This window comes from Lepisma saccharinum, chromosome 5 (assembly GCF_977018435.1).
Source record: "Lepisma saccharinum chromosome 5, izLepSacc3.1, whole genome shotgun sequence".
Lineage (NCBI taxonomy): Eukaryota > Metazoa > Arthropoda > Insecta > Zygentoma > Lepismatidae > Lepisma > Lepisma saccharinum.
In genome coordinates, this window is record NC_139233.1 from 48,956,271 (window position 1) to 48,976,279 (window position 20,009).

The 20,009-nt window shown below is 38.0% G+C and overlaps 1 protein-coding gene across 1 annotated transcript in view; it reads left to right on the plus strand.

Annotated features, from left to right (window-relative positions):
* LOC145988022 (methionine synthase-like) overlaps window positions 1-20,009 on the plus strand; it is a 125,024-nt gene that overhangs the window by 16,622 nt on the left and 88,393 nt on the right. Inside the window, exons 7-9 of the mRNA XM_083122860.1 lie at window positions 6,795-6,987; window positions 10,803-10,943; window positions 11,963-12,148. Of these exons, the coding sequence (XP_082978986.1) occupies window positions 6,795-6,987; window positions 10,803-10,943; window positions 11,963-12,148 (520 nt within the window). The remainder of the gene's footprint in view (window positions 1-6,794; window positions 6,988-10,802; window positions 10,944-11,962; window positions 12,149-20,009) is intronic.

Consider the following 20,009-nt stretch of genomic DNA (forward strand, 5'->3'; position numbering starts at 1 on the left):
CCCTTAAATTGCCAATAACTATAATTACTGAACCATGAGTTCTATAAATAGCCTGCAACTTGGATTTTGTTATTTGTATGAGTCATCAGCATCCTTTACAGTTTCCAGTTTCTGGCATAGAAATTGAGCTTCATCATCACTTGTTCTTCCATTAAGGTCCAATCCAGCTCTCTATTTATCACAGTCAAGTACGTGATATTTTCCACTGGCATCTAGGTCTTCCCTTCATCATTTTTGCCACTCTTTGTACAGTCTATGCCATCGTTTCTCAATCTATGCGGCGCAATCCACCGCTGGGTACCGAGGAGCCATTTGGACGGTCGCAAAGTCAGGATCGAAAATGTAATGGTAACTTTTCTGCCTTCCAGACCTTATAATCTTTTGTAAGTGAGAATTACCTTTCCTTAACTAGTGAGTTTTGCGATTCTGTAGTGTCTCTGTGTCCTTCGTAATTGAAAATTACTTTCCAGAAAGTTACAGTGAATTAAATTGGATTTGAGACCCATGCTCATATTTTGAAGTTCAGATATGTTGTTAATAAAACTAAGAGGACAACTGTGCGATATCAGCTGGAATTCTGGCGTTAAGACTAAATTTTTAGATTCAGCTTAACATAGGTAGTTATCTTCAAAGTAATCTTTAAGATGTGAGTATCCTGAACTTTCAGATGAGGCATTAAAGTTGCTCATGTCATTCTCTACCTCATATATTTGTGTGAAGGGATTTTGATCTGATTTAAGTGAAGATCAAGATGAGAAATATACTTGACGTGCACTCAGATTTAAGACTTAAGTTAACAGCCATTGAACCCAACATACTCTGGCTTATGTGGAAAAGGCAGCCCCAACCGTCACATTAGCTTGGGAAGTAAAACTTTTTTGTTTTTAATTTCAGCATGTGTGTTTAACTAGATGTTAGACAAGAGTAAATTAGTCTTTTAAATTACATATTTACTTTTCTAGAATGGAGTATGTGTAATTTGGGTAAGCAAGCATAAAAAAGCAAGCTACTTAAAGTACTCAGTGTTAGCAAAAATATGATTATAAACTGGGTGCACACCCCTACAAGTAATTCTGCCAGCACCCATGCTTATGGGTCCCATGAAGTGTAATATCCTTCAAGGTGGGTGCAGGACTGAAAAAGGTTGAGAACCACTGGTCTATACTCTCTCTCGAAGTATTGTCTATGCTGCCCGTCCTCTTCATGTGTACAAACCATCTCAACTGTGGCTATCGTGTCAATACCCGCACACTCTGTTCAATCGTGTTATTACTTATTCAGTCTCTGGTTTTTCTGACTGTACTCCAAAAGAATTTCATTTCCACGGAATAGTTCTTGTCCCCCTCTTCCTTCATTACGCAAGCCTCTTCTCCATCAGTAGGTTTAGCTATTTTCTATGCATTACATACCACTATATTACCTTGATTTTATACATTCCTGCATTTTACATTTTTCTGTAATGCATATCCAGTCCTCATGGTCCCAATAGAACAAAATTAGCACTTTTCTGATATAAATTACAACCCTTTTTCTAATTACTATTTTATTCCTTACGGCTAGAGCCTCATATTTATGGTAATAAAAAAAAACAAAAAAAAAACAAGATTTCGGTACATTAAATGGGAACATTTCAGGATCAAATGCAGTATATAAAATGAATATAAACCTAAATTTGATTTTAAAACTACATATATTATGTAAAATAAAGATTTCGCTTCTGATAATACATTTATGTAGTTATCAGAGTATTAATATTTATTCCTGCGTAACAGAGTCCATTTTTGCTTCTCAAATATTTACAGCAGAATTAATAAATTTTATGTTATTTGCATAACTCACAGGATAATTCAGACTTTTGAAAATGCCATGTTGGCATATACGTAAACTAAATTTCGTGTTTAAGAGTGTATTTCACATTTTGCAGTTTATTTTGCATCATTTCGTGACAAAATATGATAGGAAAATGCACCTCATACCTCTCAAAAACATGAAGAATGAATGTTATAGTGTGTTATTTTGCATTTCATATTTCCGTCAAAAACTAAATATGCATGCCTCTACTTATGGTACTTATTTTCTTGGAAAAATAATTAAACATCTCCCAACTTCAACATTTTGGGATCACTACTAGACAGTTTGTGATAAATTCAGTTTCAATAATATGATTTCATGAATATACAAGGGTTGTCCAACAATAAGTTCCGATGGGCTATTAAGAAATTGAAAAGCATTGGTGTTGCCATTTGATGTACATAGCATATGCTACTTTTTGACGCAGTTATCACCAATGTTGAGGCACCAGTTTTTGTATCCCTTCGCTGTAGAATGATGCTCTCTGTGATACAAATTACATGGTAATGGTTTCTTTGACCTTGTCATTGTGCAACTGCTAATAAGGAAGAATTTCAGATGCAGGAACAAATTAAAATCACTTGGCACTAAGTCTGGGCTATAAGTGGATAATCAAATTGTTCCTAACTAAATTTTCTGATCATCATGCAAATTTAAATATCCTTCATTGAAGACTCGCATCCTTCTCCATACACCTCACAGAGTCGACGATAAATTTTGCCAGTTTCATGTTTCTTGCAGTCTTACTTCTACATGCAGTAGGCTCCTCAATTTTCATAAACATTACAAATATGTAGCACAATGCTGTTTGAATGTCTGCAAATGGCATCCATGCCATACGGATGAGTCAAGGAACTTCTGACATGTGTGCACCATCATGGATGCCCGCAAGGCCAATGACACCCCCCTCCCCTGCCTCAAATCATGTCATGCATCCCCCCAAATCATATCATAATGCCCACAAAGTATTTAATTACGACAGCCTGTCTACTGAAAGTAACTTTTTTCTTAGTTACTTGATCTGCCCCTCCTCTCTAAACAGGGATACCCATAACTGAAGACCGCCCCTAAAATTGTCCATCATAATCCCACAAAATAGTTTGGATGAATACTTAATAATTGTTGTCTATTTGAATGAAATACCATGTTAAACTGTCCATATTTTTTAAATTGTTTGATTTTCGAAAATACTTAAAGCTAAACATTGATTGGTTAAATGTAGTAAATTAAATTATGTAAATATGCATATAAATAGTGTTTGTGAGTGGGTTTATAAAACTCACAATTTGAGTATTTAACACAAATTGTTACACAACTTAAGATAAAGGCAAACCAAATAACATGCTCCAGCCGTATGACTGATTCAATTATTGTTTCACGAGACATTACAGAACCCTATCTGGAAATTCTTAAGCTCAGGGCGAATATAATGCGGTTCCTCTTTCAAAAAACTCCCCTCCCCCTCGTTTACTTGGGGTAAATATAATTATTTCAGTAATCCATAACAGTAATTATGTGGATTTTATCTTCAGTGCAAATTTAACTTGTTAACGTAAAATTTCCCTGTGACAAGAAGTTAGAAGTTCAGATTCGATATATTTTTGTTCCAAATGATACACCTGCTTTAACCTTTTGCATCCCGAGCATCTCGATCGAACCCCTTCCATCCCAAGCGTCTCGATCAAGATCCTCTAGCATGCTCATAGTTTTTACGTTGCTATTTTTGGCTGGATTTGCGATTTTCTTCTTTTACATTATTGTTAACACACATATTAAACAATTATGACTCTTGCACATGCTGGTGTCGAACAAGAAAGGTGGGAAAATGGCAGCCTCACAAAGGAAAAGAATTCCAACAAACAAAGGCTGGATTTGTTAGCAATTCTTTTCTTCCACCACTGGAAACTAGATGAGTGAAAAGTTTGCTTCTCGGTAACCAAGGTCGCAAGGAATTTTCCCCTTGTCGCCACAAAGGGGAGGGGGGGGGAGGGGTTGAGGAAAACTGCGCTATTACAAAGAAAAGTTCGAAAGCAAGACGAAAACAGGTCTTTGTTGCCAAGCACATGTTTTTCAAGTTGCTGCAATGTGACCTGCATTGTCTAAAAATAGAAAGGTGCAGCTGAGGCACTTGGAGTTCCGCCGGCGGTTGGCTGTAAGTCTTTTGGAGACAAGTGGCAGGCCAGGCACCCGGCCTGCATCTCCCCTAGCAGCGGCACAGCCCGGACCATCTTCTACACACGCTAAGCGGTACGAGGTTCTTGGCTTCCTCCATTTCACCAAAATGGTAAGAGAACAGCAACAATTTGAACTGTGCGGGCCATGAACCAAACACCGCAGCAGGTGGCGCTGCATCGCGTGTGATGTGCCGCTGTGTCTGGAGCCGTGTTTTATGGAGTACCATCAGTGAGAGTCATGACTCCAGACCAAGCATGGGAGTTGCAGCAGCAGAGGTAAGTACAATAGGCATCATGTTTGTACTTCTTTTCCAATGACTTTTTGACCAAATGTACACTTACGTATATTCTGAAAGAGTCAGTGGCACACAGACATGTCGTTTTGGGGGTACAAGTCGTGTTGTATTGGTCATATGATAATAGTCCAATTATTTTTGTGTTCCTAAAACTCTAGCGGTTATTTCCATGTGTAAACCCCCATTTTTTTAAAAAAAAATCTTGAAATTTCAGGTTCATCCCCTTCTCCCATCATATATATGCCAAATGTGCATAAATGTTATATAATCCAAATCTATGGTTCATTTCCAGTAAAGCGATGTATCATTTGTCTGTCTACGGCAATTAGCGTCCGATCTACAGTTGTTTGAAGGTAACTATGCATTTTGTTGAAATTAGAGACTTGAGTCAGTGGCATGCAGACATGTCATTTTGGGGGTACAAGTCATGTTGTATTGATCATATGATAATAGTGCAATTATTTTCTTGTTCCTAACACTCCAGCGATTATTTCCATGTGTATTGTTACAATGTCTTGTACTTTTTTGTCGGGGGGGGGGGGGGGCATTTTTCTTAAAAATATTTGGAATTTTCAGTTTCCTCCCCCCCCCTCCCTCCATATATAGTCCGAATCTATGGTTCATTCCGAGTAAAACGATATATCATTTGTCTGTCTACGGCAATTAGCGTCCGATCTACAGTCATTTTTATAAAACTCTGCATTTTGCTGAAAATCGGCTCGGGGTGGTTGGGGGGTTACATGCGAAAGAGGCTTGGGTGGCTAAAGGTTAAATTAAACAGTATACCAACACTAAGCATTATATATTTAAGAAGTGATGTTATTAATGAATATCAAGAATATCGCTTGTGTCTTGTTATGCAGCTAGAGTATAAAACTTCACTTTCACCTCAGTAAAGTGCCATAGATGCATTCTTGTAACACAGTATTGTGAGCGAAGCGAGCAAGAAATTTTTTCACCATTTCTTTGCAGTCTTACAAGAATATTAAAGGGGTGTCAATACTTTCTTAGGACCCCGAGATATTTAGTCTTTTCCAGCTTCTCTTTTGGCACATTCGAGGTCGAAAACGTGTAGATACCATATCGCTAAATACAGTCTCCAAAATTTAATGTACGAACTCTCTCTCCACTACAGAAATCCCTTGATAATCTAAGATTTAACACTTTTCAAGAGCTTCCTATCTCGCCCTTTAAATTTAATACTCAATCCTACCACCAAAATTTCCAAGCCAATTTTAGACTTACTGTTGATATTGAAGAGTAGATTTTGCCTCCCCCCAAAAATTAATTCTCAGTCTCGACACCAGAATTTCTGCAAGTCTTAAGACAATAGTAATACACAAGAATTGGATATCCCCTCAATTTAATGTTCAATCCCCCTCTAATTATAGATCTACCACAAGGAAAAAAACCTTCGGACGAGAAGTACCCGCGCAGCTTTCCCTCCTTCCCCCCACCTCAGGCCATAGGAAGCATGTGTCAACTCTCCCCCTCCCCTACTCGCGGGGGTACGGTGCACAGGAGTCGCGGGTCTGCGCAGGTTGTTTTGCTCGTGGTTCCACTATAAAATGCCCGCCATAATGAAAGACCTAGAGTGGGATACTGTCTCCCCCAACGTTAAATTCAGAATCCCCCCCCCCCAGAACCCACATGTCAATTAAGGCCTAATATGTAAGAGTTGGATATACCTCGTCTTCCCCCCCTTGCCCCCTCCTTTGATATCCTCATCTTCCCCTCCCCCTTGCTCCCTCCTTTGATAATATCCTTAAACACTTTCTTTTCTTCATCTAATGGATTAAATATGATGCATTTAAGACGTAAAATTTTTACATATATTTTGGAAAATATATAAATGTTGAATTTTATATTATTTGAAGATAAAAAATCCCCCCCAATATCTCGATGGCGCAGCCTTCACCATAATCCCCCCCCCCCCCCCTGTAGGGACCCCTGCACACCAGTAATAAATTATTTATTTCCATTGAACCATATTGAAATGGGTATGAAAAACATCATACAATATAGGATTACAATACTAAATTTGTAAATAGAATAAAATACAATACAGAAATACAATAATCCAGTTTACTATTTGAATTCCTTTAGGTTATGTAGTGTTATGTCTGTTAAATACTGTTTTATTATTTATACAATACAGAATTATAATGCTAAATTTGTAAGAAAAATACAATTCAATAATATACAATTTAAAAATACAGTAATTCAGTATTCTTGAATTCATTAAGATTATGTAGTGCTATGTCTGTTAAGTATGTATCAGTAATGTGTTTAGTGTGTGTGAGGAGTTTGGCAGTGCTGCAGCAGCAATATTGATTAGATTTATCTTACTCTGCTTTCTGCCACTTTAGCTAACCGCGATGGCAGCAATATATGTAAATGGAACTTATTTTGTGGATATCCCTTGTATGTATGTATGTAATTGTAATGAATGTTCCTCATTCTGCATTTCCAGTGCTATAGCTGAAAGTGTACGTGATTGCAAACCAAGGAAACCTCCTGCACAGTTGTATGAAAATGATCTACTTTTGTCTGGTTTAGAATTTGTAAGGATAGGAGAAAACACTAATTTTGTTAATATTGGTGAGCGCTGTAACGTTGCAGGTTCCAAGAAGTTTTGCAGACTCATCAAAACTGGGAAATATGATGTAAGTAGAAAATTGAGCCCACCTATCTGTATACTTCCCTGCATTGTTGTATAGGAGATTATGGCATCACACTTATGGTGAATAAAATAGCAATATCTTGACACAAAAACCAAGCACTACTAAGAATCATTAGTAGTATATAAAATGGCATTCCAGTGTTAAAATGGTAAATAAAATGCCAAATTTGATTTAAAATCTATTCTTAATACTAGGGTTGAGCCAATACCAATGCACATAAATTGGTATTGATTGGAGTTCATTTACCAATACTGGTTTGGTACTTTTTCCTGGAGTTTGTCTATTTCAGTCTCTCCACAAAAATTCTGCAATATTCTGATGTAATTACTTGATATTTTAAAGCAGAACTCTGGTAAATTGATGCATATAATTGAAGTGGAAAATACTTAAATATTAATACAGTAAAACTTCTCCTAGCAGACACCTCTAAATTACAAACATTTTTAAATTCCCCGACAGAAATACACGGGGCTTAACGCTCCCGTTGCCAAGCTTTTCGACACCATTATTTTACCAGGCGGGGTATTTTGACTACCCCAATACAATTTTGTGATTTAGTGTAATATTTGTTTTTAGATTCTGTTATTTTCAATGAATAGCTTTATTTAGTATTGAAATACAGTTTTTCAAATTATTAAAAGTATTTAAATTGAACATAAACACCGTATGGTGACACTAGTGCAGCGTTGCCATGTATGCACGCTCTAATTCAACTCAACAATAGTAACCTGAAACAATAGAGAACAATATATGTTTTTTGAGCTAAACAATGGATGTATGGTAAAACTCAACAATGGAAAAATTAAATAACGAAGATGAATGAGAGACATATTTCGTAACCTTCATTTTTGACAAATAAGAAGATAAGACATTTCATACCAAGCGGGGTAGTCTCACAACCCCACCAATATATACCGTCAATAATAACTATAAAAAAAAAAGGGTCAGTCACGAGTGTAAATACAATTTCAATCATTTTAGGACCAAGTCATAAAACCACAAGTATGTAGCTCTTCAGAAAAAAAAAAATGTAGGGAAAAATCAACCTGGGGTAGTCAGAATACCCCGCTTGGTAATGCAAGGGTTAATGACAATATTACTTCTCAATAACGGATGCGGACACTGAAAACTACCTCCCCAACGCAGGTAAAACTTCTTAATAACGGACAGCCTGAAAGAAAACGATCGCAATTCCTGGAATTTGATACAGCAATGGGCACTATTTCGAACTAGCGTGCATTGTTTCATGTTACACTGAATGTATTTCTTTTTAAAAGTGCAGACAGTAGACAGTATTCTTTGTGGTTATCTTGAGAAGTGTGTGTCACTTCTGCTATGATGTCGCAGAAATGCAAACGACTGACTTTAAAGCAAAAAATTGAAGTCATCAATGTCCACGAGACAGAGAAACTTAGTGTTCGAAACATGGCCGTGCACTTTGCTGTTGGAAAAACACAGATCAGTGACATTTTTAGAAACAAAAGTGACATCCTTAAATTGTGGACTGGAAATTGAAATCTTTCTGGTAAATGCTCATTTCGCAATACATAGGGCTTGAAAGTTGATAACATTTAAATAGTTTTAAAAACATTATGTTCGTAAAGTACGTGTGTAATATGCTTATCCTAAATACGGAGAAACTAGTACTCACTTTTATCCGCGAAGCTGTTTTTCCTTCTTTTTCGATAAATTTCAGTGGCCACTGCCACCATCCTCGTTGGAACTTGCTGCGCTGTTGCTTGGCGTGCGTCTTTTGTTCGTAATCAACTTCCTGGACATCACCATCAGCCGTGCACTTAACAAATTCACAACCACCGTCTACAGAAAACCGGATGCAGGCAACCAGTACATACATGCTCTCTCTAGCCATCCCCCTAAGCAAAAAGCCAATGTGTGGCTAAACTTTTATCGAAGAGCCTTCTCCTACTGTGGCAAAGAAGAGGATCTACGAGAGGAGATAGCCACTATCACAGAAATAGCCCTGAAACATGGCTACACTGAATCACAACTTTCCACTTGGTGCAGTAAGGCAGAAATACAGGTCAGACACCCTAACCTACCACAATCAACCCATCCACAAACAGCCCAACCACAACCAACCCCCAGCGACCAATATAAATGGTTTACCTTCCCCTACCATCCCACCACTTCCAACCGCATAGACAAAGCCCTTCTCCCATTTGGCATCAAAGTAGCGCACAAACCCAACTCCAAAATAACTGATAAACTGAACAAGCACAAACGGTATTTCCTCTCTCCCCTTGACAACCCAGGTGTATACGATGCAGAGTGTGAATGCAAGGCTCATTACATCGGCAGGTCCATCAGATCTGTCAATGAAAGAATCCAACAGCACCTAGCAGATGCGAAAAAAGCCCAACCCACTACTGGTCTTGCTAGACATATCAAATACACGCCAAGCAACAGCGCAGCAAGTTCCAACGAGAATGGTGGCAGTGGCCATTGAAATTAATCGAAAAAGAAGAAAAAACAGCTTCGCGGATAAAAGTGAGTACTAGTTTCTCCGTATTTATATACTACCGCGTCTCTCTTTTCCCAATTATGAATGCTTATCCTATTGTGTAACATCCTACACTTTTTTCTGAATAGCCGACTCTTGTTAATAACGGACATTTATTTTTCCCCCAAGTCTGTCCATTATTGAGAAGTTTAACTGTATAATTAATATTTTGAAAATTTTTTAGTTGTTACAATTTTGAAATTTCTGCATCTGTGGAAATCTACAAGAGTACCAACATTGGTATTTCTATCAGTTCAAACTGGTATTGGGGCTTCCCCGATGGCGCAGTGGTAGCGTCATCGCCTTGTAATCAAGGGGTCCCGGGTTCGATACCCGGTGGAGGCACATGGCACAGTGGTTCGGATTCCACTTTAAACCGTAGGTCCAGTTCCAATTAGCCTTACTGTGCATAAAGTGGACTTAAAACACCAACTCAAACCAACTCAAACTGGTATTGGTTCAGCCCTACTTAACAATGTACTGTACTTATACAATATAAAATGTTCCCTTGTAATAGCACATTTTTGTAGTTTTTGGAGTATTATTAAGTTTTTACCTATGTAAAGAATTCCAGTTTCCCATCTCAAATTTTGCAGTGGAATTAATCACTGTTCCAGAATTTTGCCTGAAATGCAGGATAATTTGGACCGTGGGAACGGTTGCGATGGTAAAAAGGAAATAAACTGTACTTCTTCTTTTCATGTTTAGGAGTTTATTTTGCAGTTCCCTCCAGGTTCCCAATCCACCATGAAATACCCAACCTGGATGTGACACAGCTGCTTCACCAATAAGGCTTCTTCTCCCACTTGAAACAAATTCCCTGACTCCAGGAAGGAACCGAAAGCTTTGCATTAGATTTATACTTGTTGCTTTTGTGCTGTGCTTGAACATAATAATTTTGCTAGCACATGTTATGACAAGTTTTTATTATCACACAAGTCTTGACATTGAATAATAAAATAAATTATGTATAATAAGTGCAGTTTTTAAATCAAATGTAGGGTTTTATTCAACATTTTAACACTGAAATGCCATTTTATATACTGCTTTTGATCTCTAAATGTGCCCAGTTTTTGTATTGAAACCTTGATGTTTTATTCACCATAAATATGTGACTACAAATTAGTAACATTGAAAATAGCCAAAAACTTTAATTTTGTGTCAAAATCTCATATATCTCTCACAGTGTTTAAATAAATGTAAAGTTAGAGGAAAGATGATTATTGCACTTTTTAGTTTAATGATGAGGTTTGTTTCCTTCCCCTTTGATTTCCAGGAAGCATTGGAAGTAGCTAAGACGCAAGTGGAAAATGGAGCTCAAATACTGGATGTAAACATGGATGAAGGAATGTTGGATGGCATTTCAGCTATGACTCGGTTTTTGAACCTAATAGCTTCGGAACCAGATATAAGTAAGGTAAAGTTAGCATTAGTTACACATATAGTAAGAGGCATTTGTATTCCAAAGTTCTGTTGTTGGGTATGAATCAAGCAATATGTCGTTCTCTTTACACAGAATATAATACCACTTTGCTTGTGCCGAACTGTGAAGTCTAAGAACAAAAAAACTCTACTTAAATTGATACTATGTGTTTGTCGAGATGGCTGCTGTGTATCACACCTTTCTGCATTCCAGATAATAGTATGTAGCTATATGCAAAATGATACACACATGTTTGGTAACCAATGCCACTTTCAACTGATAATGATACGAAGTCCACTTTATACACAGAGAGGCCAATCAGGACTGGACCTACAGTTTAAAGTGGGATCCGAATCACTCTTCCCAATTCTCAGAGATACGTGAAAATTGTAACAAAAGTTTTTCCAATTGTTTAATAATATTAATATAAGTATTCCACTTTAATTGTATGCATCAGTTTGTCAGAGTTTTGTGTCAAATAATTCAAGGATTATACAGTTCAATATTAAAATATTTGTTATTTAATCACAAATCTATTTTTGAATTGTTTTAAGTCCACTTGATGCACATATAGGCTAATTGGGACTGGACCTACAGTTTAAAGTGGGATCTGAACCACTGTACAACGTACCTCCACCTTGATTACAAGGTGACAAAGTTACCACTATGCCATCGGGGAGCCACAAATCCATTTTTCAAACAACACTGGTACAAAATAAATGGAAACTTTGAATTTTGCATAATAAATGTCATGTAGTATTTTTGTGGATCCTTTGAAATAAATTCTGGAATAGTATCGGCCAGCATCAATGGATAAGTTCCAATTGGCTGCTACTGTCACGTCGGTACTGACTAAGCCCTAATACTAGGTAATACACGCCATTCATTAGTAGTGCTCATGGGGACAATTGTAGAGGATTTGATTCTCACAATTAGAAAGAACAATGTACTTAGAAATAATGAGTGATAACTTCATATTGATACTGTGAACGTAGTGTCTCATTTCTTCACAGGTGCCTTTGTGTGTTGATTCGTCCAATTTCAATGTTATTGAGGCAGGGTTGAAATGTGCACAGGGAAAATGCATTGTTAATTCCATATCCTTGAAGGAGGGTGAAGAAGAGTTCATCGCAAAGGGAAAGAAGATACTTAAGTATGGGGCAGCAGTTGTTATCATGGCTTTTGATGAAGTTGGACAGGTAATAATCCTAGTATGATAAAACCGTATCTATTAACAACCATCTTTATCTATAAGTCTTGTATTTTCTACTTGTATAGGGATACGAGTGTTGAAGAGAAAAAGTGCGTGTGTAGAAAGAAAGGGAAAGAGCCAGAAGAGCAAATAAATAAAAATGAAAGGAAATGGTGAAAACTTACCACAGAAAATGAAAATTTCTGTATTTCACGACTTGGTCTCATGTTCATGGGGCATTGTACTGCAGTGTAGCCAGACAATGGGAGAAAGTAGCAACAGGGATTAGACAAAAATGTCCTATCTCACCTGTGTTTGACTGTTGGATGGTGGATGGAATGAAAAATGTCTGAAATATGTGGCTGTGATTGGATGGGTGGGTGTAAGTAGGGATGGTTATTGAGCAGCTAGGTTGTGTCCTGGGTCTGTGGTAGCATGCATAATATATGTAGGATCTTTAACTGTTTCCGAAGGGATGTGTTGGTTGATGAGGGTAAATAATGGGTAGATAGGGTGGATAATGGATACTTGCAAACAGTCATTGAAGTAAGTGTTTTGCTGTTGGTATGTGTGGCAACAGTGAAATCAGTCTTGGGTGGGTGAACAGTGATTCTTGATTTTACAGTTCAAGGGTTGTTGAATTTTCACCCAAGTAAGAGCAGAGGGAGGGATAAAGGGAGAGAGTGGAGCAGGGGAAGAGAGAGAATATCCTTTTTGATATGTGTGTGTAAGAAGGCAATTTCAACCTCGGAGGCTAGTTACTGTATTTCTGTTCGAATCGTAAATTTCATTATGACTTGAGAAACTCCTCCATCTTCATTAACAAAGATCTGGGACAGTACAGAAGATGCAGACAATTTTAATCTTTCTAATAATTTTTCTTATCCGATTTTTATATAAACAAACATTCCTCATTAATAATATTCCTTTCAATGAACAAAATTAAACAAATGAAAACAAATAGTAAATATTGTCATAATTACCTAATGCATCATCAGGAGACGGAATAATACTTACATGCCAATGCATTGTAACTAAATTAACAATAATTTTGTTATATTTTTTTCAAGTTGTTCCCCCTCCCCTTTTATGTGCCTTTGTTCTATGTATATCATCACACAGTATTATTTTATCAATGATTAAACTACTCATTGTGGAATATCTTCAAAGATATTTTCCAGAATGCAGCATGGCAAAATTATTTTCACAGAAAATTAATTTTTCCGAGTGTTGAGTTAATACTGAAACCAAAGAATCGTTATCATCTGATACTTTAAACAAAAATACGTTAGAGCATTCAAATTGGTCTACTTACGCAAGTGAGTATGTATTCTTACGTGGACGACGTTTCGGAAGCTTTACTGCTTCCTTCCTCAGGTTGTCGTTTTCAGCTCGGAATATCAAGCCATGTCAGAGAAGTGTCATGTAAGGATACTGGGTAAAAGGTTCGGGTTAAAAACGCTTCATAGTGCTTGACCTATACAGAATTAAAACCACTTTGCTAAAAACCCCTTAAAACTCACAATAAAACATGTAAAACCACCGCTACGGTAAACTGGAGTGGCCGTTGAGAACCTAAACTCCCTGTCAAGGTGAAGCGAGCGGGCAGATGGCACCGCGCAGCGGAGTGGTACTTCCCCTCCCACGATAGATCCCTCCCCTCTCTTTTTCTTCCCCTCGTCACCAATCCAAGGAAAATTCCCGTTCCACCTCGGCTGCTTTCTTTACTTCCGATGTGACATGGAAGCCCATCGGGGCCCTTTTATTATTTAAATTGTCCCACTTTTTAAAAAAGCTAATCCATACGTCATCTAAATTGCCCTCGTCCCGGTTCAGTTTATTTCTGTGTCCCGCGCATATCAATGCCGTTTCGTACACGTTCCTATCCAATTTACTGTTACTTTTTTTGACAACCTCTCTTTTTATTATTCTATGCCCACTGTTTATTATATGCTCTGCAAGCCCCGTTTTCGGATCGCTTTCTTTGATGTTCTTATCATGTTCGCCCCATCTAATACGCATGCTCCGGCCGGTTTGTCCAATATATTCCATCCCGCAATTGCATTCAATTCTATACACCCCTTTTTGTTCATCAGGGTTATCTCGAATTTTTACCCCCCTCTTATAATCCGTGAAATGCTTTTCAATATTTCTAGGTGCTCTCGTCCCGCATTTCACACCATACTTTTTCACTGTTTTTTCAATTTTCTCAGTGAGCCCTTTACAGTACGGTATCCCAACATAGTTAACTTTACTATCCAATCCTCCCTCCTCTTTTTCCTCCTTTTCTAATCTGCTATCAGAATCGGGGTTCCCCTTTGAAATATTCTTCCTTGCTCTCCTAGCTAACACGTTCATTTCATATTCGGAAAATCCATTCTTCATTCCTACCTCTATTATCCACGATATTTCTTTTTCTTTTTCTACGGCATTATTGCATAACCTCTCAGCCCTTATGAAAAAGTTTAAATAAACATTTGATTTGACCCTACTTGAATGTTCCGATGCCTTATTAATATAAAGACTGCCTGCCAGGGGTTTGTGAAACACCCCTGTCTTTATCCCCTTTTCAGTTTTAGTAATACTTAGGTCCAGGTAGTTGATATTACCTTCCACCGAATTCTCCCTAGTGAAGCTTATTCTGTCCTCTTGTTTTCCTAACTCCACAAAAAGGGTGTTAAGATCTTTTTCTTTTCCAACTACAAGGATATCGTCCACATACCTACAGTAATATTTTATGTCTACTCCCACCCTTTCCATAACCGCTTTTTCTAAGTAATGCAAGAAAATGTTTGCCGCAAAACCCGATATCGGGTTGCCCATCGCTAACCCTTCTTTCTGTCGAAAAATCTTATCGTTTACGCGGAAATAATTGTACCCGGTTACAAGAAAAAACCACCTGACATATTCCCATGCTACCAATATATCCACGCCATGGTCTAGTAGCCATCTTTGAAGGCAGTCACCGGCTTTCTCTCTCGGTACACTAGGGTACAAATTTGTTACATCAAAACTTCTAATTTGGTCATCCCTCCCGATTTCTAAATTTTCAATTGACTTTTTTACCTCAAAGGAGTTTTTAACGCTATACTGGGTGTTAACATTAATCTTCTTCATTCTTTTAATTAATTCCTTTGCCAACCCTTAACCTGGGTGTTCATAGGTGGGGATTATTGGTCTAAGTGGGATCAGTGCCTTGTGCGTTTTTGGAATGCCGAATGCTGTGGGGATATTCCCCTCCTTCACTTCTTTAATGAGCTTCTTCTTTTCCCCGCTGCCTAAGGTTATGCTGGTTTCTATCCCACGCCTAATCTCACTTCTAATTTTACTAATTGGGTTCCCATTAACCATTTCGAAATCATTATTTAGAAAGCATTCTTCTAACTTACTTTGATATACGCCTTTTTCTATTACTACCATCTTATTTTCTTTGTCAGATCGAATGAGATACACATTATTATCTTTGGCCCATTTTTTCACAGTGTTTAAATCATCCCTAATTCTCCGGTCATTTTTCTCTTTTTGCGTTCTATTCCCACCCCTGGAAACACACCCTCTCTTAATTTGACTCAACATGTATTCATCAATAATCTCACTTACACCCTGCCTGACTTTGGACTTATCTTCTTTCTCGTCTAACTTCCCGATAATTTTCTCCGTGGCGATAACAACCTCCTCTTTCACAAACCGTTCGTTCTTTACAGCGAATTTATGCCCCCTGCTCAACATATCACCCAAAGCTTTTGGGGGGTTTAATTTTGTCAGATTTAAAAAGTTTTCGCCCATACTATCGATATTACCCTCACATATTTTAGTTTTATTAGTCTGCTTACCGATGCCTAATTTTACAGTTTTTCTCCTTATGGTTTCTAAATCTTTAATTTTTGCATTTTCGATGGTTCTAAAATGCCGCTCTTCGATGCGCCTCCATGTCAAATCGTCGAGTTTTTTCCCTATCTCCAAATGTAAATTATAACATTCATAGTTCAGTCTATCCACCTGCCCGTAAGCCTCCCTTATGCATTTCCCTAACATTTTATGTTGCAATTCTACTTTTTGCGACCGACAGTTATTGCTTAAAGGTTGATATCCCCATTTTAAAAATCCTGGCAAAACCCCCATCCTCTTACATTGTTTAAAAAAGCCTATCCTAATCAAGGTTTTATTAAGTCTTATCCTCAACTTCTCGAATGCACGCACTTTTCTCCCCGTATCGGAGGTCAATAACATATTGGTTACGTGCGTGTTACTCACTATCTATAAACAAAAATACGTTAGAGCATTCAAATTGGTCTACTTACGCAAGTGAGTATGTATTCTTACGTGGACGACGTTTCGGAAGCTTTACTCAGGTTGTCGTTTTCAGCTCGGAATATCAAGCCATGTCAGAGAAGTGTCATGTAAGGATACTGGGTAAAAGGTTCGGGTTAAAAACGCTTCATAGTGCTTGACCTATACAGAATTAAAACCACTTTGCTAAAAACCCCTTAAAACTCACAATAAAACATGTAAAACCACCGCTACGGTAAACTGGAGTGGCCGTTGAGAGCCTAAACTCCCTGTCAAGGTGAAGCGAGCAGGCAGATGGCACCGCGCAGCGGAGTGGTACTTCCCCTCCCACGATAGATCCCTCCCCTCTCTTTTTCTTCCCCTCGTCACCAATCCAAGGAAAATTCCCGTTCCACCTCGGCTGCTTTCTTTACTTCCGATGTGACATGGAAGCCCATCGGGGCCCTTTTATTATTCAAATTGTCCCACTTTTTAAAAAAGCTAATCCATACGTCATCTAAATTGCCCTCGTCCCGGTTCAGTTTATTTCTGTCCCGCGCATATCAATGCCGTTTCGTACACGTTCCTATCCAATTTACTGTTACTTTTTTTGACAACCTCTCTTTTTATTATTCTATGCCCACTGTTTATTATATGCTCTGCAAGCCCCGTTTTCGGATCGCTTTCTTTGATGTTCTTATCATGTTCGTCCCATCTAATACGCATGCTCCGGCCGGTTTGTCCAATATATTCCATCCCGCAATTGCATTCAATTCTATACACCCCTTTTTGTTCATCAGGGTTATCTCGAATTTTTACCCCCCCTCTTATAATCCGTGAAATGCTTTTCAATATTTCTAGGTGCTCTCGTCCCGCATTTCACACCATACTTTTTCACTGTTTTTTCAATTTTCTCAGTGAGCCCTTTACAGTACGGTATCCCAACATAGTTAACTTTACTATCCAATCCTCCCTCCTCTTTTTCCTCCTTTTCTAATCTGCTATCAGAATCGGGGTTCCCCTTTGAAATATTCTTCCTTGCTCTCCTAGCTAACACGTTCATTTCATATTCGGAAAATCCATTCTTCATTCCTACCTCTATTATCCACGATATTTCTTTTTCTTTTTCTACGGCATTATTGCATAACCTCTCAGCCCTTATGAAAAAGTTTAAATAAACATTTGATTTGACCCTACTTGAATGTTCCGATGCCTTATTAATATAAAGACTGCCTGCCAGGGGTTTGTGGAACACCCCTGTCTTTATCCCCTTTTCAGTTTTAGTAATACTTAGGTCCAGGTAGTTGATATTACCTTCCACCGAATTCTCCCTAGTGAAGCTTATTCTGTCCTCTTGTTTTCCTAACTCCACAAAAAGGGTGTTAAGATCTTTTTCTTTTCCAACTACAAGGATATCGTCCACATACCTACAGTAATATTTTATGTCTACTCCCACCCTTTCCATAACCGCTTTTTCTAAGTAATGCAAGAAAATGTTTGCCGCAAAACCCGATATCGGGTTGCCCATCGCTAACCCTTCTTTCTGTCGAAAAATCTTATCGTTTACGCGGAAATAATTGTACCCGGTTACAAGAAAAAACCACCTGACATATTCCCATGCTACCAATATATCCACGCCATGGTCTAGTAGCCATCTTTGAAGGCAGTCACCGGCTTTCTCTCTCGGTACACTAGGGTACAAATTTGTTACATCAAAACTGCTAATTTGGTCATCCCTCCCGATTTCTAAATTTTCAATTGACTTTTTTACCTCAAAGGAGTTTTTAACGCTATACTGGGTGTTAACATTAATCTTCTTCATTCTTTTAATTAATTCCTTTGCCAACCCATAACCTGGGTGTTCATAGGTGGGGATTATTGGTCTAAGTGGGATCAGTGCCTTGTGCGTTTTTGGAATGCCGAATGCTGTGGGGATATTCCCCTCCTTCACTTCTTTAATGAGCTTCTTCTTTTCCCCGCTGCCTAAGGTTATGCTGGTTTCTATCCCACGCCTAATCTCATTTCTAATTTTACTAATTGGGTTCCCATTAACCATTTCGAAATCATTATTTAGAAAGCATTCTTCTAACTTACTTTGATATACGCCTTTTTCTATTACTACCATCTTATTTTCTTTGTCAGATCGAATGAGATACACATTATTATCTTTGGCCCATTTTTTCACAGTGTTTAAATCATCCCTAATTCTCCGGTCATTTTTCTCTTTTTGCGTTCTATTCCCACCCCTGGAAACACACCCTCTCTTAATTTGACTCAACATGTATTCATCAATAATCTCACTTACACCCTGCCTGACTTTGGACTTATCTTCTTTCTCATCTAACTTCCCGATAATTTTCTCCGTGGCGATAACAACCTCCTCTTTCACAAACCGTTCGTTCTTTACAGCGAATTTATGCCCCCTGCTCAACATATCACCCAAAGCTTTTGGGGGGTTTAATTTTTTGTCAGATTTAAAAAGTTTTCGCCCATACTATCGATATTACCCTCACATATTTTAGTTTTATTAGTCTGCTTACCGATGCCTAATTTTACAGTTTTTCTCCTTATGGTTTCTAAATCTTTAATTTTTGCATTTTCGATGGTTCTAAAATGCCGCTCTTCGATGCGCCTCCATGTCAAATCGTCGAGTTTTTTCCCTATCTCCAAATGTAAATTATAACATTCATAGTTCAGTCTATCCACCTGCCCGTAAGCCTCCCTTATGCATTTCCCTAACATTTTATGTTGCAATTCTACTTTTTGCGACCGACAGTTATTGCTTAAAGGTTGATATCCCCATTTTAAAAATCCTGGCAAAACCCCCATCCTCTTACATTGTTTAAAAAAGCCTATCCTAATCAAGGTTTTATTAAGTCTTATCCTCAACTTCTCGAATGCACGCACTTTTCTCCCCGTATCGGAGGTCAATAACATATTGGTTACGTGCGTGTTACTCACTATCTATAAACAAAAATACGTTAGAGCATTCAAATTGGTCTACTTACGCAAGTGAGTATGTATTCTTACGTGGACGACGTTTCGGAAGCTTTACTGCTTCCTTCCTCAGGTTGTCGTTTTCAGCTCGGAATATCAAGCCATGTCAGAGAAGTGTCATGTAAGGATACTGGGTAAAAGGTTCGGGTTAAAAACGCTACTATGACAAAATTAAACCCCCCAAAAGCTTTGGGTGATATGTTGAGCAGGGGGCATAAATTCGCTGTAAAGAACGAACGGTTTGTGAAAGAGGAGGTTGTTATCGCCACGGAGAAAATTATCGGGAAGTTAGACGAGAAAGAAGATAAGTCCAAAGTCAGGCAGGGTGTAAGTGAGATTATTGATGAATACATGTTGAGTCAAATTAAGAGAGGGTGTGTTTCCAGGGGTGGGAATAGAACGCAAAAAGAGAAAAATGACCGGAGAATTAGGGATGATTTAAACACTGTGAAAAAATGGGCCAAAGATAATAATGTGTATCTCATTCGATCTGACAAAGAAAATAAGATGGTAGTAATAGAAAAAGGCGTATATCAAAGTAAGTTAGAAGAATGCTTTCTAAATAATGATTTCGAAATGGTTAATGGGAACCCAATTAGTAA